Here is a 25,054-nt window from a genome sequence, read left to right as displayed (position 1 = left end):
AGTCATTAGGACAGGCAAAAGATGCACCAGTAAGAGTCTCTGCTTCCTAAATGAGGTGTGTGAGCACCTACAATGGGGTGCATATTTTCCATAACACACAAGACTTTCCTTAGGGCAAAGGTAACATGAGTCTTCATCGTTAGATTCCAAGGATTATGTGAGATACTCGTTCAACTGAAATGGAGTGTTGTGGATAAAAATGTCATACAAAGCTAAGAAAATGAGTCTCTGCCAGTGCTAAGTACCAGTCGGATGTTTGTCTTTTGTTTTGACATAAAATTAGTGTCCTGTAGGATAAGATGCTGTTGAATAAAGAAGTTACAGGGTGCTTAATAATGCCTTGAGTTTTAAATGCACACATGGAAGGTGAATCTTACTTAATTACTAATTATACATATGAATGTTATATGTAGTAGTGCCTGTAGAAAATTGTTAAATGTTTTATTTTCATGTTTTTCAAAAAATAGGATTTAACAGTGTGAGCTGTGTGCTGCACTGATTCAAACGCAGAGAATAACATGGAAAAAATTGTTTAAACAGCCTTCTATGTGACAAATGCTTTTTTTTTTCCTTTGGTACCTCTCAAGTACTGTGGATGCCTTGTGTCTTGTTCATGTTTAGTGTTTACCCTTATGGGCTGATATAAAGAATGTTAGTTGACAATAGAATTTTTTCCAGGAATGTGATGTTTGTGTTTCTAATAGAGTTGCCTTTTCTTTTTCTTAGGGAGGAAGCTTTATTTTATCATCTGCCAGAGGTCAGCTAGTCCGATTGATGCCTGATAGTTCTGGCAAGATTCATCAGCACACCCTGCCACAGGGCCAGGGCATGTTTTCTGGAATTGGTAGAAAGGTTTCTTCTCTTCTGGGGATATTGTCTCCTGGAAGTGATACCGTGGTAAGCTTGGAAAGCTTTCATCTGCTTTGATTTCTCCCTCTAATTTCCAGCCTCAGTGTTTTAGAAGAAAAAAAGAGGTGTAAGATGGGTAAGGATGTATGTTGACCAAAAAAGACAAGATTCATCTCATTTATGTTACTTATATTTCTCTGAAATTTGGACGACAGGCAGAAACCAAAGCAATCTGTATGTTTTGTAAAGGCAGATGCTGGCTTGCTCTTTAGATCTGAATAAAAGGAGACTTTGAAATAGTTGCCATTCCTGGGGCATATGCAATGATCCCACGTCCTGCCCCTTTCTAGTGCTAGTTTCACTGCTATTTGGAGAAACCAACAGTAACCTGTAATTCCACTTTTCTGATTAGATTTGCCAAGACTTGATGACTGGGTTGAGTTTTGTCTAACATACTTACTGTAGATGTTCTCGTATCTATAAAATAAGACTTCTCTCAGAAATTATCATAATACTGATCTTGAATGCAACTTCTGTAGATTGCCCAAGGACATGATTTCTTTTGTGGACTGAGGGTGGTTTATATTATTGTATCCAAATATTAAGGCTTTGCTTTAACGTTTTTAGCTTTTTCTTTTTTTACATGCAGATTTCTAGCGTTCTGTGGGATAAAGAGAGATCGAGCTTTTATATGCTAACAAGCTCAAACCTAAACAAATGGGAGATTGATGATTCCTCAGAACGTTATATTTTTAGCTGGGATATCAACAGGATCCTGAAAGAACATATTACAGATGCAATTTGGGTAAGAGCCAGCTCACCTGGAAAAGGTTTGTGTGTTTGTTTTAATAACCTCTTTATATGTAGTTACAAGTCAGATGTGTTGTTTTTTAGGGTTCTGAAAGTAACTATGAAGATATTAAAGGAGGTGTAAATATACAATACATGGATTTGCAACAAAATCGGTAAGGAAGTACACTTGCATCTCATGAGACCTACATTAATGAAAGATCTGTTTTCTTGCAAAAACTTTATGTAAGTAATTGCAATTTAATTTTACTGGAGTGGCACTGTTGATAAAATAAGCACCTCATATTAGATAACTAGGCTATCTTATACTTCCTGCTATCATTATCTTTTTAACATTTTATATTTTTTACCTGATAATAATACCTTTCACATTTTTTAGTGTAATTTTATCAGGTTTAGGTATTTGTTTTGTTTTGATGTTACAGTGAATAAGCAACTGTAACTTGCTCCAGCAAATGCATAGAATTCAGTGTCTCTTGCATTTAATTTAGTTACATAAAATTACATCTACCTCAGGTCAGTTTTGTACTGCAGTATAATAAAATAGCTTGGAAGAACAAATAGTATAGTTTTTCTTTCTAAAAAAGAAAACATTTAGTTGAGGCTGTGCTTAGATATCGGGGGTTTTTTTGTGTAGTAGAGTTTGAGCAAGCCAAATACGCAATGAGCATCTCTCAGTGGTGTGATATCTGTTGTTGAATAGTGATGGACTGGTCATACTTGCTGCAGCATGGCATCCTGGAGATAGTCCATGTCTTGTCTACTACACTCTGATAACAGTAGAGGATAAAGGCTACCAGATGTCTGATGAAGTCGTTGTGGAGGTCACACAGTATAATCCATCTTTTCAGGTATGCTAATGAAGGTTCTGATACTGAGTTAAGAAAGCACAGTGCTTCAGGGTATTCCTGTACATAAATCATCTGTCAAATTTTGGTCTAAAAGAAAATCAGTATGTATTCATAATACTCTGAGGAAAATGTGTGCCAGCATCTCCTGATGTTTAATACTTACTGTAGGTAAAGTTATGCTTGCATTTTAAAGTATAAAACAAAAAAGGCCTCAAAAAGGAAAGTCTTAATATCTGACTCTTATTGATTTATCTTAATTTTTGTCCTGTCTGTGAAAGTTTCTGCAGAGTAATTTTATGGTATACTCATGCAATCCATTTAGAACAATTCTCCAACTCTGTTGGGACTGTTGCAGACAAGGAATTAAGTGACCTGTGTATTGGTTCTTGCTAGGCTTGCTGAGAGGGGAGGACACATTGTTTGTCCTTAGCATACACTGTTTGAGCTGTGACTTCTGGAAGCATAAACTTGGGCATCAGCTTTCTTTGGTAAACTTTTCCCACTCTTCCTGCTCTCCCCACTGCCTGTAATGGCATCTTAAAATTGAATCTTAAGATGGAGTGTGGAAGCTGTAGCATAATTGATCTGTTTACTTATCTGTCCATGTGAAATCAGCAAGAATGTAATACATATGGAAGGGGAAAAAAAGTTGTAGGGCAAACTAAGCGATTTTGTTTGGGTTTTTTAGGTTGTAAGTTAGATCCATGTCTCATTGCTAAAAATTAAGACAAATTCAGGCAACTTGGATCAGCATTTAAGATGTTAGGTATTTGTTTTAAGGTATTGATTATATGTGTGATTTTCTTTATGTATAACACTTGCAGTCAGAAGATGAAGTGTTGTGCTGTCTGGTAGTCCCAGATTACTTTAGCCATGCTGCTTACCTTTATAAGGAAGATGAAGTGTTTGCTTGTTCTACTGGAACTGGAAGAATTTCTTTACCACAGGAAAAAATCATGCTGGGCATACAAGGTAATTTGTGGGGGAAGGGAATCACATTCTGCTGATACCTTCTAATTGAATGGTTTTACAGCCTTCAGGTTTCTCAGGGAGTAATGTCATATTTAAACTTATTCATTGTTTCTCAGGAGTGTGTGGAGAAAGTGCTGATGTGACGTCCTGTATTGCTACTCTGTAGTGCTTCAAATGCAAATGAAGTAGATCCCCATTCTTGGTGTGTGAAAGTATGGGGGGATTGTTTGTGGGGCTTTTACCCTTTCTTTTTCCCCACAACATTTACTGAATTGTTTGGTTTTTTTCCTTGGAGTTAACTTTGTGTAAAGCCTCAGCCTAAAATTCATACTTGGTGCCTTGTGTCAGATGTCTCTAAGTATGTCATCCTTGACCTTCAGAGGTGTTTCCAGGTAGGACAAGCACATCAGTCCTTACGTAGAATTTGAACCACATGAGTCTTGAATTTTTTTTAAACTATTGTAGTATCTGGAAGTTGCATCTTGAGTTCCATAGTTTTTCTAAGTCAGGTGCAGTTGTCACTTACTGTTGTTTAGTTCATGACAAAAATTAATAATTGCCTATCAAAGTGTTACATTTTGATTTAAAATTAAAGTGGCATTTATGTGCTTGATTTTTTCTTTTTTTTGCCCCCTCTTCTCTTCCCTCATCTTAGGAGATAGCATCTTAGGAGCAGGTTCCTGTACTAGCTTCCCCATCTTCTTTGCCAAAAAAAGTGGACTTCTTACTATCTTGTCCAGGGAAAACATTTCAGTTCTTCCTGAAGACCTTGAAGATTCCCTGTCCTCTTCTGTTGCTGGACCAAGAAGTGAGGTAATAGTTCTTTGCTTGATTGGTTGAAAACAGGGTAGAAATTAAAAGTTTTTCTGTACTTTTTGAATTTTCACTGTGGAAATTCTGGCTTGTTGGAGTTTGAAAGTTTTTATTTTTAAATAGAGACTCAAACACTTGTAACGAAGGCAGTTTTCAAAACCCAAGAATTTTTACATCTGCCAGCTTGGGTAACTTGTTTTCCTTTGTTTCAGCATAGAGATCTCCTGAAATTTATAGTTTTTTTCACATAGGTGCTTTGCTTGTGTCACTAAGTCTGATATAACACTACTGCAGGGACTTACATTTTGTTCTAACTTTTTGATCAGGATGGTTTCTTCAGTCTCTTGTGGCTGTTCCTTTGCATATATGAGACACACTGTTCTTCTTATGGTCCTGTGAGAAGCTTGGAGACTAAGCTGAGAAGGGCTATATAGTGGGCAAATATTGTTTATTCTCTGTTTTTATTATCATTAATAAAAATATTTGATTATTGTATATAATTATTAATACAATCTTATTAGAAATTGTGATAGTGTTTTTAGTGGTATTTTGTTCAATATACATTTGTTAAGCTCTTATTGATATCAAATGTGCTTTGTTTAAACTGTTTGTGGAATTTGTTGCCAAGATGTCCCTGGGGTGGGAGGGAAGAATAGAGAAGTTGTTACACTGTAGATCAGAGAATATTTTTATGGGGTAATAGTGAGTTTCAGTCCTTATTCTGATTAAATTACCTTTAAAATCAGTTAGTGTTAACCAGGATTTTAGTGGAAGGTCTTTGTGTGATTGATCAGCTAGAACTTTGTTTTTCTTAATGAACTGATCTCTAGTTAGGTTTGTCTGCACTTAGACTGTTTTTGTGGATGATGGTACTCATGAATACCCTTCAAATCCTGATAAAAAATGGTGGGTTTGAATGTTAAGATAATTACCATTAAAATTCTGACTGGTGGAATAAGTTGGTGTAAGTTCCTTTGCAGATGGTGTGAATTTTGGTCAAACCTCTGTGTGACTTTTATTTATGTTTGACTTAACAAACATAGCTGCTTCCAGGTGGTGTTTTTATTTTATATCTGTGTTGTTGCTACTTAGAAAAATTGTTTTCATTTCACAATGAAGATTAATACTTGACTTCCAGCTGAAGTTTTTCCTTTGCATTTTCAGAGTCCTGTGTTTGATGCAACCGGTAGACTAGAAATTATAGCTCAAGAAGATAAGACTAAATTACTGAAAGCTGCTTTTCTACAGTTCTGCAGGTAGAAATTGCACTTGGTTTTTGAGACTTTGTTTGTCTGCTGTTTTTGAAGGCAGTCTGATATTTCAGTAAGAGGTTATCTTGGTAAAGACTTTTTATCCATGGAATCAGAATACCTTTCCACTGTTAGTTTAAAGAGAATGCAAAATGTTTGACGTTTATAGTCTAGAGCACTTCACAAAAGGCGTATCACAAAATTCTATTAACTGCGGTGCTCTTTTTCCTATAATCCTGTCTATTGATTTTATTTCACCTACTTTGTGTTTCATTTATTTCAGGAAGGATATAGTCAATGCACAAAGCATGGTAGTTGAGCTCTTTCCAAGTAATGCAGACCTGGATTCTGATACTGAACTGGATAGGGCAGTGGCTCAGATCAGTATGGACTTAATGGATGACTACCCTGCCTCTGATCCAAGATGGGCTGAATCTGTACCTGAAGGTAAATGTATTGTGCTGCTCTGACCATTTTCCATTTGGTTTGTTTTCTGAAACAGTATCTATAATCTAGATAGAATTATAATTGAAGCTTTGCAAAGAAGGCACGGATGTCCCTTGCCCTCCACCACCCCTAGATGTATTTCCAGAAAGGCTAAAAGATGCATTTTATGTGACTACCAGATAAGCCTGCAGTCTGCTGTGGTTAGTTCCTGACTTCATATAGTAAACACAAACAGCAAGGAAAACATGTTTCTGAGGAATTTGTGCAACGAACAGGTGGTGTCACTTTAGTGTTTCTGTAATTCCTTGTATAGTTTTCAATTCTTTTTAAAAAATAAATGTGTTAAGAGGAAGAGCTTATTTGCTCCTTTTTAGCCCTCTGTCAGTGTGTCTGCACAGCTTCTGGTCAGCTTGGACCCTGCACAGAGTGAGCTTGTATTCCTCTGAGGTGTTGGAATTCATGTCTGCCTGAAAGAGGACTAGAGAAATTAATTTAGGAGTATTTGTTGCACATAAAGGATTAAAGCAGACGTGTTTTCAGCGAGAAACCTCTTTGTTCATGCTTCCTTGTCTCTTATGAACAGTGTTAATTTGAAAGTGGCCCCAGGACCTCTAGGCAGTAGTTGCCAGTTACAGAACAGAGGATTAGTTTGAAAGTTCATGTAAATAGTTGCAGATGGGTGATGCTTCCTGCTGTTGTTTCTGCATGGCAGCCAGATAGAAATTGTCAGGCATCAGATCCTCGGTATTTTTCTGAATCAACTTTATTTTTAATTTGGCAGCCTGTCTGTGTTTATTCCTGGCTAAAGCCTGAAGTGAAAATTGATAGCTTCTTGGAAATAGTCATGCTAATTTTGCTCATAGTGATAGTTCTTTTGAGTTTTTTTGTCTTGGTATTCTAAGCACACTTACAATATACAAAAGTTCTGCATGCAGAGTCAGTTGGATCTGAATGCCTGTAAGCACTTCACTTTCTAGTAGCTGTGACCTAGGGCATAGTAAATTTAGCAGTAGCTAGTCCACAATGAAGGTAAAAATTTGAATCTGGATCATAGTAAAAGTAGAATAAGATGGTGAACTGCTATTTCAGCAGCATGATGAATTGAGCACTTCAGAATAGTACAGATCTAAAGATACTTTGTATCTTCCAAAGGCTTTGTTTCAGCTATGATAGAGTTTAAAAAAGCACATTAAAAATAGCATGGTAAGCGGTATATAAATGTGTGTGCAGTAACACTATAAAAATTTATAGGAATAAGTTTACCTCAGAGGCAAAAACCATAGTTACCCAGAAATGAAGATACCAAGGGCTCTGATCTAAGTTTTTTCTCTCATTAGAAGCAGCTGGTTTCAGCAATGCATCTCTCATTCTCCTTCATCAGCTGGAGGATAAGACAAAAGCACATTCCTTCTTCATTGAGTTTCTTCATCAGGTAAGTTCTACTGTTCTTTTGGTGTCAGCACACACAGGTTATTATTTTGTCTTGAAGTTTTTCTTCTAGAACACTGTTTGAAGTGCATGTGGTGGTTTGTTTTTTTAATGAAAGGTTGGTGTGTTTGAACGTCTGGGCAGTTTTCCCGTGCGAGGGATGCCGATGGCAACTCGGTTGTTGCTCTGTGAGCATGCAGAGAAACTGGCAGCAGCTATTGTTCTCAAGAATCACCACTCTAGGCTGGCTGATGTAGTGAATGCTGCTATACTGATCACACTGAACAGAAGGGAGTGTGATATTCCACCAAGTCTTACCCCAGCAGATGTGTTCTTCCGAGAGGTAAGAGCCCTGTTATTTCTAAACTACTGTACAGAATTGCATGTAGCAAACATTGCAGTGCTTTAATGCGCACTTTGAAACTTTTCCCTTTAAAAATCAGTTCAGTTTTACAGAATTACCCTTTAAATGGGGTTGGTGTGGTAGTATTTTTCTCACTTTAGTGTATGTACTTTTTTGTGTCTGCAACTGAAATGTAACTGTGACAAATTTCATGTAGTAAAAGCAAGGTTGTTATAATTTCCAACTACCCAATATGGAAAAGCAATGAAAAAAACCAAGTGAAATTCTCTGACATACAAGGAGATTTATGCTAAATTATAATTTTTAAGGCATAGACTGAAGAGTTTGAAGCTTTCCAGGTCATGGAGCTGCTTTGATGGACTGTCCTGGATTGATTCAGTCTCTCATAATTTTTGTCCTCCCTAACATTAGTTAAGTTGAGCTAGTTGTGAGTTTATGCCACGTTCCAGTCAAGTGCTTTGTCTTTACTTCTTTCTTCCTTGTTGAGAAGAACTATGCATGAAACATTTATTCTTAGGAAATTTTTTTCCTGTGGAGGGCAGTAGTTGCTAATGGAGAAAAATAAATATAAAAGAAAATAGAAATAATAGTCTGCCATTTAAAAACAGATATGTTATGCAGTATACTTTATCTAACAAAGGTTCTGCTGCCAGATATTTCAGAAGATGATGGAGGAATATGCTTAATGAAAGTGCATGGAGTTGCCTTCAAAAATGAGGATTTTTCTTTTTCCTTCCAGATTTAAGTCCACAAAAAAGGCGTTTTTTGTATTCAGTTTTGTATGAAACAAAGGGTGGTGATTGCATTATCCATTAGAGTAGTTGATACCTTTTAATAATTTTGGCTGTTGATGTGGTTTCTACAATAGGTTTATTTTTCTATACAGCTTTTAACTTGGCTTTCAGGCATCAGCTGATAATGGATGTGTTCGTCTTCAATGCTGTTTTTCTTTCTGTCTCTAAGGTGTCCCAGATAGATTCCATCTTTGAATCCTTATTGGAAGAGGAGGAACAAATCCTGAAGGATATGCCTATTGAGTCAATTGAGTGGGCCCAGATAGTTGTTGATGTGAACAACATCATAAAGGTATAAAACCGGGTTAACTAAAATGTTTGGGGGAGGGGAAGGTGAGCATTGAAGAGGACAGGACAAATTGAATGCAGCACATCTGAGTTACTGACATGAGGGCAAAAGTGAATGCACTTCTCACATGCCCAAATATATTAGGAAGGAGAAGAAGGCCTTGTGCAGAATTAGGGACATTCCTTTTGCTCCTGAGCCACTGCAGCATTGTTGGAAGCTGTGAAATCACTAATATGTAGCAAAGAGTGAAGAGCTTGTGTTTGAGCACTGAGGTTTCTTGCTCAGCCAGTATGTGCTCCTCTGTACAACAGAGAAAGTAGTACAGAAGGTAGGGGGGTATTAAAAGAATGTTTCAGAATTATAAAAGACAACATCATTTATGGTCTGTGTATATGGAGGTAGACTTTAAAATGCTTACATCCTTGCCTTTAAATAGGACATGCTGCAAGCTGCCTGTCAATATCGCCAGTCTAGAGCCTGTTTATATAAAACCGGAGAGCTTCCAGAAAGAGAACCTGAGTATATTCCATGGACAGGTGAGAAATTATTATTAAAAGCTTATGAATTATCCTAAGAAAGTTCTTTTCATAAGTTTCAGAACACATGCATTTCAATCTGAATTTTAAACTTACTGTTAAAAGCTGCTGCAGGGTCTCAGTAAGAATAAGGGATGCTGAAGTTTTCACTTAGGAAATGAAATGGAATGAATCAATGAACACTTATTTTGTCCAGTGTTGATGATAATTTTTCAAAGCTTGCATTGCAAATTTGACTACATAACCACAAGTTTGGAAGACAAAACTGATTTTATAATTTTTTAAAGTATTTTTTAATGCATTAGTTCTGGTTGTCAGATCTGGGACACACATAACATTTAAATAAATCATAAAATGTGATCTGTAACTGTTTTAAAAGAACTGGTGAATCTCCACTTCCATGTGTTTTGTTGGTTTAATAGCATGAAAAACTATGAGAACCAATGTTTGCGGAAGCAAGCAGTTTTCAGTTGGTGCTTAAGCTTCCCTCTGGCCTCTATGTGTAAAACACACTTGTTTATTGCTTCCAAGGTAACAGTCCTGTGAGTAGCAGGACTCATGCAGACTATGATTTGGTCTTGCGTTCTGATGACTACATCCAAGTATTTAAGGCAGGTTAACAGATGTTGCCTTTTCCTTGTGTGTGTGTGTTCTTCTACTTTGCTTAGAGATCATACAGGTGATTCTTTTCTTCTGGAAAAAGCTGGGGTTGATAGTTGGCAGTGTTGAGCTGTGTAATTCAGGGAGTGTTTTTTTATTTACCACATCTTGGCCAAATTTAGTATGTGAGAGTAGGTGTTTATTGGGGGCGGGGGTGATGATAGTGTTGCTTTGATTTCTATGATTCTATGAATCTTAACATTTTAGGGGTTGGAATTGACCTGCCCTGGGCAGGGACACCTCCCACTGGACCAGGATGCTCAAGACCTCATCCAGTCTGGCTTTGAACACTGCCAGGGTTGGGGCAGCCACTACTTCCCTGGGCAACCTGTTCCAGTGTCTCACCACCCTCACAGTAAAAAACCTTTTCCTAATACCTAACCTAAATTCCTCGTCCTTCAACAAACATTTGTTAGCTTTTTTCCTTCCATTTTTTTGAATTATACATAGTCATGTTTTTGTTATGCTTCAACATAGATTCTTGTGGTGATGGGATTACTGTTTTAACATCCACTGTGTTGTTTTCCCAAGCATCCAGTGCTCTCCGTGCGGCAATAACTCGTCAGCATGGGACCATTCTGAAGGTGGTGTATCCCCAGGTGGACAGTAACCTCCGCAGCATTGTGGCTGAGCAGCTGGTGGCACTCCTGGATTGTTTCCTAGATGGCTATGTTTCTCAGCTGAAGTCTGTGGATCGCCTGGCTGACCAGGAGCGATACAGCAATCTGGAAATGGAATATGTACAGAAAAGAACAGAACTCCTGACTCCTCTCCGTAAGTACTTGTCTGTTTTCCTTGCTGCAACAATTTAAATGGTCCATTCGATGAGGAAATTACACAAACCTGATAGAGTAAATGGCATCTGTGTTTGAATTCTGTTTGTGCTACACATTTGCTTTCAAAGTATAAATGACTGATTTATGATTTAATGAGGTATTTGCAAAATAAGAACAAGTTACAGGATTGCATCCAGAACTGCATCCATGTGCATACCTCTTATTAGACATGCTGCTGCTTGAATTCTCTTCTTCTGCTAACTTGTTATGTTTTTCTGGCAGGATTTTATCTTGTGCTGCTTGGCTGAAAATAGACCAAAAATGGATTTCTGAATGTTTATATTGTTGCAAGTTAACATAAACTTATATGCCTGAAAGCTTGCTTAGTGTTTATCAGGGAAATGTTACCTTTTGGATCTTGATTACTTAATAATCATACCTATTGGTTAACATGTTGGATGTGGTCAAGTCTTTAATGAATAATTGACAGAAAAACTCCTTTTTCAAGTGGAGATAGCTTGAAGTAAACACATTTCAGTAACTTTAAAAAAAAGTTTTTTGTTAGATTAAAACAAACTATATAAGTAGAGCAATGTAATGATCATTATTGAGCATTCTGAAGGAAAGTTTCTTTAACTGCCATTTTCCATTTTACTGACACTCATGGACTCTGTTGGCTTATAAACATGACATTTTATATCATTGTGTTCAATCTAAGGTTCATATTTCCCTGCAAACAAAATTGAGAATTCTGCTCCTACATATTTAACTGAACCAAAAAGAAAGATTCTAAATAATATTTTTAATACAAGCCCCATTGTCTTTATTTGTTCTGTTCTCTAGCAAAAGCCTTTTCCTGCTGCTTTTTCATTTTGTGTAATAAAGTGGCTGTTATTACAGATATTAAGTCATGGGTGGAATCCCCTTCCCCAGTAAAAAGAGCAGATGATGCTACCTTTAAGAGCAAACAGGATCTGTTCTGGCCATGTAGTATTCTAAACTTCTCTTCTTCCCTCTTACACTGTGGGACAGAGGTGATAGGTATGAGTTTTCATGTGCAGTGGAGATGTATTTAGTCAGGAATGTTTCTTTGGGAATGTATAAGTATCTCCTTGATGTGAGCACTTGAAATTTGTTTTCATTTCTCTGGTCTCCATCCTTGGTCATTCGCTGACAAAGATGAGCTTGTTTGAAATAACTTCTTTTCTGTGGTTGTTTAGTTTCCCTGGGACAGTACCAGCTGGCAGCTGCCTTAGCAGAGAAGTACTGCGACTTTGACATCCTGGTGCAAATGTGTGAGCAGACAGACAACCAGGCCAGATTACAGCGTTACATGAGTCAGTTTGCAGATCAGGCAAGTCTTTTTCTGCTTCCTTCAGAGAGTATTTTATAGTAAGCTTGCACCTGAAACGTTGCAAAATTTATTATTTCTTTTTGGTTTTTTACGTGTTTGGTTTTTTTGATGCATATATATTTGCATATCATACAGGAGTAATGTGGAAAATTGAAGGCAACATTCACTGTAAAAAGTGGAGTATTTTATCCTGAGACTGCAAAGCAAGTCAGCAGAAATGCAGCTATGAGCTGCATGGGCAGTGGCTTTTTGTGGGACTCTTTTAGAGCCTCAGTCACGTTATTTCACTCACCTTTTTTTTTTTTTGTGACTTCTTCACTGAGGTGCTGTTGTCAGTGTACTGTTGTTTTATTAAGCTAATGCACTACAAAGTTAAGGGTGATCTCCAAAAGAGAGGATGAGATGTTGTTAAATGTATAACTAAAAAACGTAGTTCATGTCTAAGTACAAGAGCGTTTAAGAAGAGTAGGAAGGTCCAGGTGGTGTTGTGGGGTGTTTTGCATTGTCCTGCTATGTATTTGGACAGTTTTTCCAATGTCTGTTAAATTCTAATGTAAAAGCTTCTAAGTGTGCTGAAATGTGGGAAAGCTTAAGGAAAAGGCAGTGGAGACTACTTGAAGGGAGGGAGACTAGGACAAAAGGCTTGTAGTTTGAGAGCTAGTGAGATCAGTTTGTTTAGCTTTCCACAACAGCTATGGAAAGAGAAATCCTGCAGTACAGTTTTCCTAATGAAGAGAACAGAAAGGTTGTTTTAATAAGAAAAACCAGAAGTATCAGTAATGGACAGAAATGATGATAAACTTTTTTAATAGTGAGGCTTAAATACACAGCCTGACCATCAGAGGGATTAAATTATCTTTTTTTTTCCCCCTCCTCACATGGTTCAACTTAAAGGGGAGATATAAAACTTCCTGAAAAGAAGTTATTGTGGCAAATGTGGAGCTGAATAGGTCGAGTATAACGGAAAGACTGTCAGCCTGATGGCCTCATCAAACTTCATTTTTAAAAATTGTTAATGCAAGTAAAATTTAGCATTATCCTGAAAAGTCTAAATTAAATCTCAAACATATATCCTGATTAGTGATTTCATATTGAAGTTTTTGAGGACAAAATAGGGGATCTTTTAAATTCAAAAAAGACAGGTTTTTCAACAGTGCCCAAGAGGAATAAGGTTGTAGATTCACTTGGAGATGGGAGGGAATGTTTCAAAAACAGTGACAGTGGAAACAAACTTATTTGTGGAAGGAAATAGTAAGCTCAGGCAAAGGAAAAGGTATAAAAATGAGCTTAGAATTGTGATTGATGTGATACCTGTTTCCATTCTTGTGTGTTAATGTGAAGAATTACATTTCACACTTCCTTTGCATTCATTGGAGGATTCTTTATCAGCATCTGTTGCTGTGTTTATCAGCATCTGTTGTAGAGTAGCTCATGAACACTTTAAACACGTTTTCTCTCAGGACTCATATTTTTTCATCGAGACTGTATTTTGTGTTATTTGTATGTCTGGTTTTATTAAGCAGGTTCCTGCTATGTTCTTACCTCTTGTATTTTATGAAGCATTTTGCCTGAGAAGACAAACAAGATATTGAAATGTCACTTTTAAAATATGTTCGTGTTTGTTATGTTCAGAATTTTTCAGACTTCCTGTTTCGCTGGTACCTAGAAAAAGGAAAGCGAGGGAAGCTGCTATCTCAGCCTATTGCTCAGCATGGACAGCTGGCCAGTTTCTTGCAAGCTCATGAACATCTGAGCTGGTTACATGACATCAACAGTCGGGATTTGCAAAAGGTAGGGTTTCTTAAATACAACCAAACTGAAATATCACATGTTAAACAGGTCAAGTACATATTCAAGTAGTCAACTTATCTATTTATGACTCTTCATCATCAAAAGACAGCTTATCTAGATGAGTTAGGGGAGAGGTGACACAGATAATTAATGGCGTACCAAAAGTCTCCCTCCAGGAGTCTCATATATCACCTAATCCACTGCACTATATAATGGAAAATAGGGTGGCTTTTCATCCCTTGTTGGTGACCAGTATTTTTTACCTATGAAATTTGGTTTGGCTGTGTGATCACTGCTTCCATGGATTTGGGGGTTTAGAGTGAATATTGATAGCATTATAAGAGAGGGAAAAACTGAAACTTCTATTTCAAAATTAACTTTTTAAAGTTAAGGAATTGGGAGGTGTCACAAAAGTAAGAAAGCTGTTGATTACTTAAATCACTTACATGGCATAGTAAAAGTATTTTTTAATAGCAAACACACACATACATAGATTATTGTGACATTGTTTTTAAACATCATCCTTTGTTGCCTTCCAGGCTCTCCAGTTATTCTTTTCCCTCTTCCTGCTGGTCATTCTTTCCATCCTTCTGCTAGACTTACAAATGTATTTCACTTTGGCAGTTAAACTATTTCTAAACAGAAATGGCTTCTTTCAAGCCATGTGCACATTTGTTAAGCATGCAAAGCATGGAAACATCTATCCTACTGCAGATTGGAGGCCAATAATACAATATACCCCTTTAAAAAAAACCACCCACAAAACCCAACCAAAGCAAACAAAAACCACTCTGAGAATATTTTAATACTCCATTTGTGTCAATCAAGGTTTTCTGTGTTGTAGCAAAACACTGTGAAGAGGGGACAAGGATTCTAAAATAAACAGCTAATACAGTCTGAATAGTTTATTACTGAGGAAGTGCACAGAAACTTTCTGTTCCTTGGTCTGACAGATAAATTCTTGTCTGTGTATTTGTTTGCTTCAGCAGTTTAAACACATAATTCAGTTCTTTCAAATTCCTGAATGAACAAGTAAATCGATCTGCATGCAGAAGTGTTCTGTCAAAGCGTGTTTGCCTGGCTTGGCTGGCAAAGCCTTGAATAAGATCCCTGAGATGTAATATGTGAAGTTGCAATTTATCCTTTGATCATAAGGTAGTTTTTCTTGATTAGTACTGAAAAGATATTTTTATTATATAATTGGAGTAGAGATTTATATCTCTCCCTGAAGAGTGTAATGCAGAGTTTTATTGTGCAAATTGTACAGCTTTCTAAAGTAAGGGTTTTAGTATTACAAACAACAAATGGCTGAGAGGCTGCTGATTAAATCCTTACCTGTTAACCTTCTGATGTTAACTTGTAAAACTGATTTCTAACATATTTATTGATTTTAGGCTCACAGAACATTGCAGACTTTGGCGAATATGGAGACACGATATTTTGCAAAGAAGAAAACACTTCTTGGCTTAAGCAAATTAGCTGCACTAGCATCTGACTTTTCAGAAGACATACTGCAAGATAAAATAGAAGGTAAGAAATAAAAAGTGTGAAGTGAAGAACAGGCTAATTAAGTTATTGAATTAGAATCATGTTAATTTTTTCAGATTGTTAATTTGTTACATTAAGAGCTCTAGTTTGATGTGGTAAGGATAATGAGCTGATGATTTTGCTCATTTTAGGAAGCACAAGGAAGACAGCGTGAGGCAATAACCTCAGTGTTCGCTTTCACCTGTGAGCTAGGACTACGAACATGGAAAATTTGTACCTTTTCACTTCTTCCTAACAACGTGTAAAATGTTGCTCTAAATAACAAGCTGAGAAATTAGACATTTCTGAGGTGGCTGAAACTTGTAGATCATTTCACACTGAATGTGTTTTCATGAATCTGCATTTTGTATTTCAAATCCTAGGTTAAAATTGCTTAATTTCTTAAAGCCTGTTTATTGAACAGCTTTCAGTTCTGAATTCTTCTCAAGTCCTGAGGCTGTTAGACTGTACAAGGAAATCCAGTAACTGTGCTGTGTGGTAATAATGTACCTGAAAATATATACAGTTGCTCTCAGCATCTTGTTCTCTGTATCTAGAAAGGTCACTGTGACAATGCTTTGTTGTGCTCTAAGTGAAATGGCATTAATGGGAAAAGTATGAACACTTATTCTGCTTCGTTACCAAATGCAGCAGTTCCACTGCTCTGCCACATTCCTTTAGAAAATACTGTTTGCAGCACATGTGCTGTGAGCTGGTGGAAAAGCAGTTCTGCACTCCTGGTTAAGGTATTCTGGCCACCAGGGGGAAGCTTTGGAATATGACTCAAGGTTACTGCTCAAGCTTATTTCTGTTTATCTGTATATTTACCCATCTGTGTTATGTACAGTTCCTAAATCCTGTTGAAAAAAACTGGTAACAATTATGTTCACTAAGAAGGCTTTACAAATTGTTTTTAGCTCATAATAATAATGTATGATCTGCCTTTTAAATTGTAAAACATTGCATGCAATCTTAAAGTTTAAATTTGTTTTTTCTTTGCTGTGAAAAACCTATGCTGATGTGAAGAATCTCGTCTTGAAATAGGAAAACTGTAGAAAAAATGAGACTATCGAAGCTTTATTTCAATAGACTTGTGGACAAAGTTTGTTCTGGACTTTGCTACACATCTCTATATGACATGTGATATAGCCTTTAAAACTTATGCTCTTTATCTATCAGTTTCCTGTTGATAAAGAAAGAATAACTATTTCTGACACATTTTGCTTATCCCTTTAAACACATAAAAATCTCCTTAGAACTACTTTCCCCATTCTACCGTGCAGTGGAACTGGATGGGAAGGGCAGGGTTCACATAGTGTGGCTGATATTATTCCATTTCTATTGTCTCAGCCTAGTAAGTTTCTAACCCTGAAGCAGATCATAATGGAAAATAATACAATCAAAAATTGAGTAATTCATGAGCTGGAACAAGCCCATAGCACAAGTCTTCAGCCAAAAGGTAGCTCCTAAAAATTGGAACCAACTTACTTTCCTATGCATAATGCAATAGCTTCCATCCAGTCCTATGTATTCATTTTGTAGTTTTGGGGGAAAAGTGGAGTTACTCATCTGCATTACACTGGGAACCTGAGTGGGAAGTAAGAAGTAGTTCACCAGGATGGCAATATTGAAGTATCGCTGTGCTTCAGGAACGTAGATGAGTGTCCAAACAGAATGTTTCATAACAAACACTTGTAGACCTGAATTATATTACAACTTGACAGTTATTATTGTGCCACAGAAGTTATTATTGCATTTTAATAACATGGAACATTCATTTCCTTAAATGACTACAAGAAATATCGGAGCAGGAGCGATTTCTGTTACATCAGGAGACACTTCCCGAACAATTACTGGCAGAGAAACAGTTGAACCTCAATGATATGCCAGTGTTGTCTGCATCTCAGCTCATTGATGTAAGTATTTCAGGTTTTCTTCATCACACAGGTAATGTTCCAGTATGTTTTCTGCCACTGTGTGATAAAATAAATAAGATCACAGCTGTGTTGGTCCCTTACAGGACTTGTTAAGGACCTACAGATCTGATGTATGAATCGATATAACTTTGCTTTGTTTGTACCAGCACCAAACTTCAGAATGCTGGGTTTAGTTCAAATTTTTTCTTGTTGAATGTGTGCTTTAGAGTGCTGATAGGAGAAAAAGCAAATCAGAGTCATGGTAGAAGTTGATTGACTGGTCTAAGCCAGTTTTTGCCTTCATTTACCGTCTCGTTAGGTCAGAACTTGGAAGGCAAAATGAACAGTGAAGGATGCTGCAAGAGAGAGAACGGAAGGACTGGAAGTAGAAAGAGGCTTTTGGTCACCTGTTGCAAAGAGGCACCTGAAGTCTTTCTGCTTTTGTTTTCTTTTACAAAAACCCAACCCCTAATGCAATATAAGCATTAACTGCTCCCATACTGGGATCACTAATAGTGCTGACTCCTTTTCCACACCCTTTTCTGGTAGCCAGGAACCAGCAGCCTTACTGTTTCTGCCAGGTTGGCCACATTTTTACCATCCAGTGATGCACACAAAAAACCTTCAATGAATAACAGCGATACATTGAAAGAAAATCAGGTCCTGTCTGGATGTCAGTTTTGTAGCTCCTTACTTTTCTGTAATCCCATGGAAAATCCAAGGCATATTTGTTTAGATTCTCCTTGTTTTCTTAGAACAGTGCTAACAGCAGATAGTGAAGTTGTTACCTGTGTCTTTAAGTGAGACTATCTGTGGGATTAGGGAAGAGTAGGAAGTGTCACTCATGACTTGGCAAGCACTGGCACCACCACAGGTTTCTTTCTGAATTCTCTCTATGGTCATACTTGCTGCTTGCAATGCAAGAATGAAACGCAGAAAGTGTAAATTAAGAGTGTTAATGTTAATTTTCCTTTGAAGTACTGATTTAGAACTGGGGGATATGACAGCAAACTTGCTGTTTTTAAAAGGTGAAAGGCAGCACATGTGCTTAAGTAATGCTTTGAGCTTAATTACCAAAATAATTTTGAGACCTTATTTGTGGAGCTGAGCTCTGGCTACAATAGTCCAGGAATCTTACAGCCTTAAATGGCATTTAAATTTGAAACCTAGCAGCCTTATATCCAGTGTCATTTGTCCACACACCACCGTCATGTAGGTGGAATGCTGCACTAAAACCTTAAGTATATTCCTTACTATAAAAATACTCACAGTTGAATCAAGGCATATTTTCATGAGAAGGTCATGTAAGTGGAAAATACATGGTAGTCCTTCCACCAGATTTGTCCATGATAGCAGTTACATTCATTTGTAGTCTAAAAATAGTGTTTATCTCTCATGTCACAGATGTACATATGTGATGAGAACAGAAGAGCCAATGAGTATGACTTCAAGAAAGCGCTTGATCTGCTGGAGTATATTGATGAGGTAGGAAAACGTTTTGAAGGATTTCTAACCCAGAGACTTATTTTTTATTTATTATTATTTAAGCTGGGATGGTGCATCTGTAGTTAATTAACATACTAGCTTAGTGTACAGTAATTAAAACAACCCCTGATGTGTTTTTTCAGTTTGTTTTTAAGTCACTGGTGACTTCATGCCAAATTCGGTTTAGATAATCTTAAGAAAAATGACACTCTTCATCTTCACTTCCCATTTATAGTCTCTAGTTTCTTTTTTAGAGCCTTGCTTCTCTCCAGGCTCTCTCCAAACAGGATGAAGATCATTTGTTTTTAGTAGTTTAGTTCTTATATCTTTCTTCTGGGCAGTTTCACTGATTGTTCATGAGATAATGTGGGATAGTCACCAGCTTTTTAACATGTAAATCGCATTGAAGCACAGATCTGCTATCTCATTTGGTTTCAAATAAATATATATATATATTACATTTAAATAAAAGTCACTCTAAACCCATGAGATGCCGAAATTATTTTTCCACAGATATTTAAGTTTCTTAACAACCTATGTAGAACTATTCAGCGCTAATTGGAGATGGTGGTTTGGAGTCTAAAAACTAGCTGTTTCCTAGTTTTCCATGCTTTTCTGTTGCAGAAGCATAGTTGAGACCCATTCTCTTGCTTCCAGGCTTCTAAATTCAAGTGTTTGTGGTTACCCTTATTTCTGATGAGGGGAATTTAAAGTAGGTGTGATGCTTCAGAGCTGGAAAAAAACAGTGTCTTTTTTCTGACATCGCATTTCAAAAGGGACTCTGACACCAGTTCTCTGAAGTTTCTGTGCAATGAAGAAACTGCCCTTTCCAAACCAAATATGGATCTTTGAAGTCATTTACTGATACGTTCATAAAACATATATCCTGATGTGGACTCTAATGCATGCCAGTTGGCTTGGCCCTGCTGAAAAAAGACCCTGAACTGCAGTCACCATTTATCATGTGATAAATGAAAACTTAGCTAGAATACAATGTTTTACAAATTGGTATTTTAAAATGTGTCCTTTTTCACATTAAGTTTGTTGGTCTTTAGCACTGGAGTGGTGATATAGAAAGTCTGAGCTGCGATTTCAAATGGAAACAAACAGTCTTTGGTGTTTCAATAGTCTGATCAGATCATCTGTTAAAACAGCATGTGTTTGAAACACGTTCAGTGATTGAAGAATCTGTCACTGGTATTATCTGTGTTACAGAGTGATTATTTCTTTTGTGAAAAAAGTACGATTTTAATTTGCCTGTCTTTTCTCCTCATACAAATTTAAGGAAGAAGAAGTGGATGTAAATGATCTTAAACTTAAAATTCTTTGTAAGGCTCTCCAAAGAGATGGGTAAGTATGAACAAAAGTTACTGGGAGTATTTGTGACACAGCTTTTCCAGAATTAGATTTTAGTGTACTGTTCTTTAGCTCACAGAAAAGATTGAATTTCATGGTATAAGGTCAGTAAAATAGAATGTATCTGATCAGAACATATCTTTTTATTTGTAAAGTGAAACCCCAGCAAAAAATTCCGTAGTGCTTTGTTCGCTTATCTCACTGGCAACCTACTATGCATTCTTGGCACCTGACAATGAAATGTGCCCCATGCAACTTTTTTTCTTAAACCCTTTCCTAAAGGTAAAGGAAGTGACCAATGCTGATTTTTTTTTTCTCTTTGGGGCATCTCAAATAGAAGCTTTCTAATAAGAGCAACATGTGCAGATGTCACTCCTGCAAGCTTTTATTTCACTTGGTTTTGGCCATTGGACCACACTGACAAGTTCATGAACTTTTTGGGTTAAACTGTATTCTTGACTGTAAGAGATCAAACCTTAAATACTGCTTAGGAGAGCCACTCTTATGGACCTTAAAAACCAAGCACAGGCTGAATCCAATTGGCTGCAAGAATCTTCTCATCAAACACTGGGTACTGTTCTCTCCCAGGTTAAATACCTCAAACACCATTTCCTCCCTAAGTTTCAGAAGTCTTCCTGCTTTTCCAGCTCCCATCTGTGTTCCAAGAGAGACCTAAGGAGGAAATGATGAGGAGAGAATACACTCCAAATGCACTGTGCCATTTGTGGTTAAAATGGAAATAAGCAGCATTTGGATTCACACTTGTGCATAGGATAGATTCCAAAGGGCAGTGGTTTCTAGAAAATAAATTCCTAGTTGCATGACTAAGTTATTGCTACATATGACTCAAATAATATGCAGAAACAGGTTCATATTATTCCAAGTGTTTTCCCTTCCTGTTATTTTAAAGATGGAAGGATCCAGAACTCCTACATGGCGCCAGCCCAAGTACTGGTTTATGACCTGTCTACCCTGGGCCAAGAACAGAGTGTTGAAACAAACATATGTAATGCTGACAAGATTTTGGCCACTCGGGTAGCTGCCCAGATGCAATTGAGATGACTTTATACTGAATAATGTTTAGAAAACTTGATGTCCCAATTGAGTTTCCAGTCCAGCAAGGCTCACAAAGGCTTACAAAGAGGTTGATTGCTGATTCATAAGACATAGTGTTAACTTTCATCTGTGTGCAAACGTAAGCGGTCAACATGTTACAGTACCTGCTTGTAAGGACATCATCTGTTTTCTAGCTTAAGGGCTACAGATTGGGGGTAAGGTTCTTGGGTAGGATGGGGTGCCTTGCTGAGCTTGCTCCTGATGTTCTGGTAGGGTCTTCAATTCCTCCTCTGTGCCTAAGAAAAAATTCCCCTACCTCCTTCTCTCCCCCCTTAACTCACATTCTTCCCAGTAGAATTAAAGATGAAGTCGTAGACATTTGGGAGTCGAAGTGACATCCAGGGTGACACCATGGTTTCAGTGAAGTACAGAGGATATGTCAGTAATAGGTTCTGGGGGTCAGGTCCGCATCCATTGCATGCATGTCCCACTGGCTCATGGTAGTTTAGGGAGTGATATGAGAACTTGTTTTTTCTAGCAACTTAACATATGGGACAGGAAATTTTAACAACGGAAGAGTAAGAACCACAACCAAACAAGTTAGGTTGGTGTTGACCTTAAAACTGCTACATATGGAGTTCTACAAGGATGAAAAATTGCCATTTAAAATAATCTTTCTCTTAGGAAAATCTGTTTGGGATTTATTTTTTTTTTTGTTTTAATCATGGATGGGACTGGCATTCATGAGTCTTCACATCCAGTCGCAAAGGAAATAAACTTTGTTTCGTGTTCGTGTGTGCTGTTACAACTGCAACTTAGGTTTTACTGTTGTTTGTTTCCTCCTTACTTTTCTCAGTGTTTGCTTTTTGGTTTGGTTTGGGGTTTTTTCATGTATATTAGAAAATTGCTTCTCTTGCTTTATACTTTCATCTCAATCGTAAAATATAGTTAGTGAGAACAGGTGTTGGTTCTCTTGATGGATAGCCATTTTATTTTATCAAATAAGTAACGTGTTTGGTTGGGTTTTTTGTAGTTTGAAAGATGGGAAACATTTCTGTAGTCTCCTAACTGGACTACATTGTAGTAGTGCAATTTCATAGCAGTTTTACTCTTGGAATAAAGAATAATTAACACAAATTAGAAAAAAACTCTTAGCTGTAGACAAGCACATAATGCTTCCATGTGGACATGTATTAAGCACCTCTGGTAATTTATCAAATTTTCCTGTTGTTTTTGTTCTTGTTAGTTTTCATTTTATTTCATCTGTGCAATTCTTACCCCAAATTATTCTTTGGCTTGCAGATGGTCCTGTTCCGATGGTAGAGATGATCCAATTGAAGCATCTAAAGATAGTATATTTGTGAAAATACTACAGAAACTATTGAAAGAAGGTGAAGTGTACTTCAGTGTAGTTGAATGCCTTGAAATTGTTTAGTTGTTTCAAAAGCTGCTGAAAATGAACACTAGTATTCAAGAAGTAGTGCTAATAAATTCTCGGAGTAATAAAGCTGCACCATTGAAATCATACGGAGCTAATTCTATTACTGTAAAACATTTAGGGGGTAAGAGAGGAGCAGATTTCTGGGTTGTAATGTTAGTGCCCTCAAATTATTTGTTCAGGAGGGCACCCATCAGATTTTTAGCAGTTTCTTACCGTACAGTCTTCCGGAGTTAAATACATATCTTCTGTACGATACAGGGTTAATAACTAATTGACTGTCACTCAGAAGAGCTTAATCTATTTTGAATAAAATGTCTTTTTGCTTTTGTTTGCCCTCTTCTAAAACAAAACATCTTTGTTGTTTTTGATACACCTGCAGTTCTCCAGTTAAAGCTAACCATAGGCAGTTATGGCCATGGAAGTTGCAGCTGGAGGAGGGAGAGGGAGGAGTGAAGCACCTAAGAGACAAAGTCTGGTTTAAATATTACTACATATGAACTTTCTCCAGAACAGAGAAGGTTCTATGTGAAAAATGCAAAAATCAAGTTCTTCAGAACAGTTCCAGTTTAGTGTGTTCGATCCTGTCAATTTCCTTCCTTTTGTGAGGTTCTCCCTCCCTAGGCTGAACTGTGGCAACTGAGAGATACTTATTACATATATTGACTGAGCTTGCTTTTCTCTTTCCTTTTTTGTTTATTTATTTATTTTCATTTTGGTGAAGTCTTATGTAAAGACTTGGATTTTAAATTTAATCATTAAATTACTGAATTCTGTTTCGGTAAGAAATTATTAGTTTTTTTAATTCAGTTTTACAGGCGACTTGAGCTCTATTATTTCTTGACATGTATAGTAGAATTAGAACTTCCCAATTCCAAGAGAATAATTTAACTGTGAGGCAGGCACAGGTGTTTACTTAGAAATTATCTTAACTGCTGAGGCAGAGTGCTTTGATCAGTGTTCTAATAGGCACTTTTGTGTTCTAGGAGTTCAGCTAAGTGAATATTTGCCGGAGGTGAAGGATTTGCTGCAATCAAATGTACTTGGCAACTTGAAATACAACGCTTACTTCGAGTTTGTGTTAAAAGCAAACTATGAATTCTATGTTCAGGGACAAGCATGATTCTCACTGGGTTTTAAAATACTTTTTCTAAAGAACTTTTTTTATGTTCTGTTTCTATTTTTGCTAAAACTTTGTGATAAAATCTATGTGACTAATATACTTGGTCTTAAGTGTATAAACATTGAAGCTTTAGTCAGGGAAGGCAGAGTTGTGTTTTCAGGCAAAAGAAAAATAAAGTTTTCATTTTCTGTGCCTTTCATAAACTTACTGTTTTGTTCTGTGTTTTCATGAGTATGAGTCCTGCCTGAGACTCAAAGATACACAGACATACAGGGTGAAATGTGGGAGCCATTGCAGAACCTGGGGACTTCTGCTGTCCTCAGTGGGGCTGTGATTTCAGTTCAGAGAAAATGCTGTGTCTGCGTAGGTTACTCAAGAAACAACTGGTTATTCTATCAGATGACTCCACTCTTTCTTTGTAAAACACTTTTTGCTGTAGAAACAAGATATTTTCAATTTTGTGTTAAATATTACTGACACAAAAAGGCTAACTGGCTTGTTGGTGATCACTCAGCTTGTCTGTGACAGATAGGAGTAAAGCACAGTTCTCATTCATAGCCCTCGGGCCAGTAAATAAACCATTCTTTCAGTTTGTCTGTAAGATTAAAGTTTTTCAAAACATTTTAATACTTGATCTATTTAACTCCCATTTAGCTATTTCTAGAACACACTGTAAGAATGAGATTAGCAGCTCACCATGCCTAGGTTCAGAAGAAACCTAGAAAGCAGTTAGGAAAGTGTGGGAGTCCAGCATGATCTTCCTTACTCCACGCCTTGTTCTCTACTCATTTTCTTTTACCCCACTGCCCCAGTTAGTTATCTCTACATAAAAGTTCCATTTAACTTCTCATTTTTAATTACTCTAATTGGCAGCAGATTGTGATCTCTAAATAAAAGTTACTGCAGTCTGATGTGTTGCACCTTTCTTTTGCAAGTAGCTCAAGAGCCAGAGAGTGACTGCAGAGCAACTTGCATGCCCTTATGTTTTACTTGTCTGGCTCCACGCCTGCTGCAACAACTTGATCCAACAGCTGAGAAGGTCAGAAGTTAAATTGGTTGAAGAGAATCCAGTTTCTAGTTTTAAAAGCACAGCTCCCCTTCCGTGGCTTCCCCTCCACCCTGTACTAATACAGTAAACTGGACTGAGAGTCTGAACATGTTTGGAAGAA

General features: G+C 37.1%; 1 protein-coding gene across 1 annotated transcript in view; it reads left to right on the top strand.

Annotated features, from left to right (window-relative positions):
• Positions 1–23,946, top strand: part of NUP133 (nucleoporin 133kDa) — a 30,112-nt gene extending 6,166 nt beyond the window's left edge. The window contains exons 5-25 of the mRNA XM_009081822.1: positions 727–897; positions 1,499–1,654; positions 1,744–1,814; positions 2,363–2,510; positions 3,335–3,482; positions 4,138–4,295; positions 5,460–5,551; positions 5,829–5,992; positions 7,330–7,424; positions 7,539–7,763; positions 8,748–8,870; positions 9,304–9,403; positions 10,595–10,837; positions 12,060–12,193; positions 13,826–13,984; positions 15,379–15,514; positions 17,309–17,427; positions 18,832–18,912; positions 20,198–20,262; positions 22,627–22,715; positions 23,749–23,946. Of these exons, the coding sequence (XP_009080070.1) occupies positions 727–897; positions 1,499–1,654; positions 1,744–1,814; positions 2,363–2,510; positions 3,335–3,482; positions 4,138–4,295; positions 5,460–5,551; positions 5,829–5,992; positions 7,330–7,424; positions 7,539–7,763; positions 8,748–8,870; positions 9,304–9,403; positions 10,595–10,837; positions 12,060–12,193; positions 13,826–13,984; positions 15,379–15,514; positions 17,309–17,427; positions 18,832–18,912; positions 20,198–20,262; positions 22,627–22,715; positions 23,749–23,885 (2,814 nt within the window). The 3' untranslated portion in view covers positions 23,886–23,946. The remainder of the gene's footprint in view (positions 1–726; positions 898–1,498; positions 1,655–1,743; positions 1,815–2,362; positions 2,511–3,334; positions 3,483–4,137; positions 4,296–5,459; positions 5,552–5,828; positions 5,993–7,329; positions 7,425–7,538; positions 7,764–8,747; positions 8,871–9,303; positions 9,404–10,594; positions 10,838–12,059; positions 12,194–13,825; positions 13,985–15,378; positions 15,515–17,308; positions 17,428–18,831; positions 18,913–20,197; positions 20,263–22,626; positions 22,716–23,748) is intronic.
• The last annotated feature ends 1,108 nt before the right edge of the window (positions 23,947–25,054 follow it).

This window comes from Acanthisitta chloris, unplaced genomic scaffold (genome assembly GCF_000695815.1).
Source record: "Acanthisitta chloris isolate BGI_N310 unplaced genomic scaffold, ASM69581v1 scaffold42919, whole genome shotgun sequence".
NCBI lineage: Eukaryota > Metazoa > Chordata > Aves > Passeriformes > Acanthisittidae > Acanthisitta > Acanthisitta chloris.
This window is presented reverse-complemented; position numbering and strand designations above follow the sequence as displayed.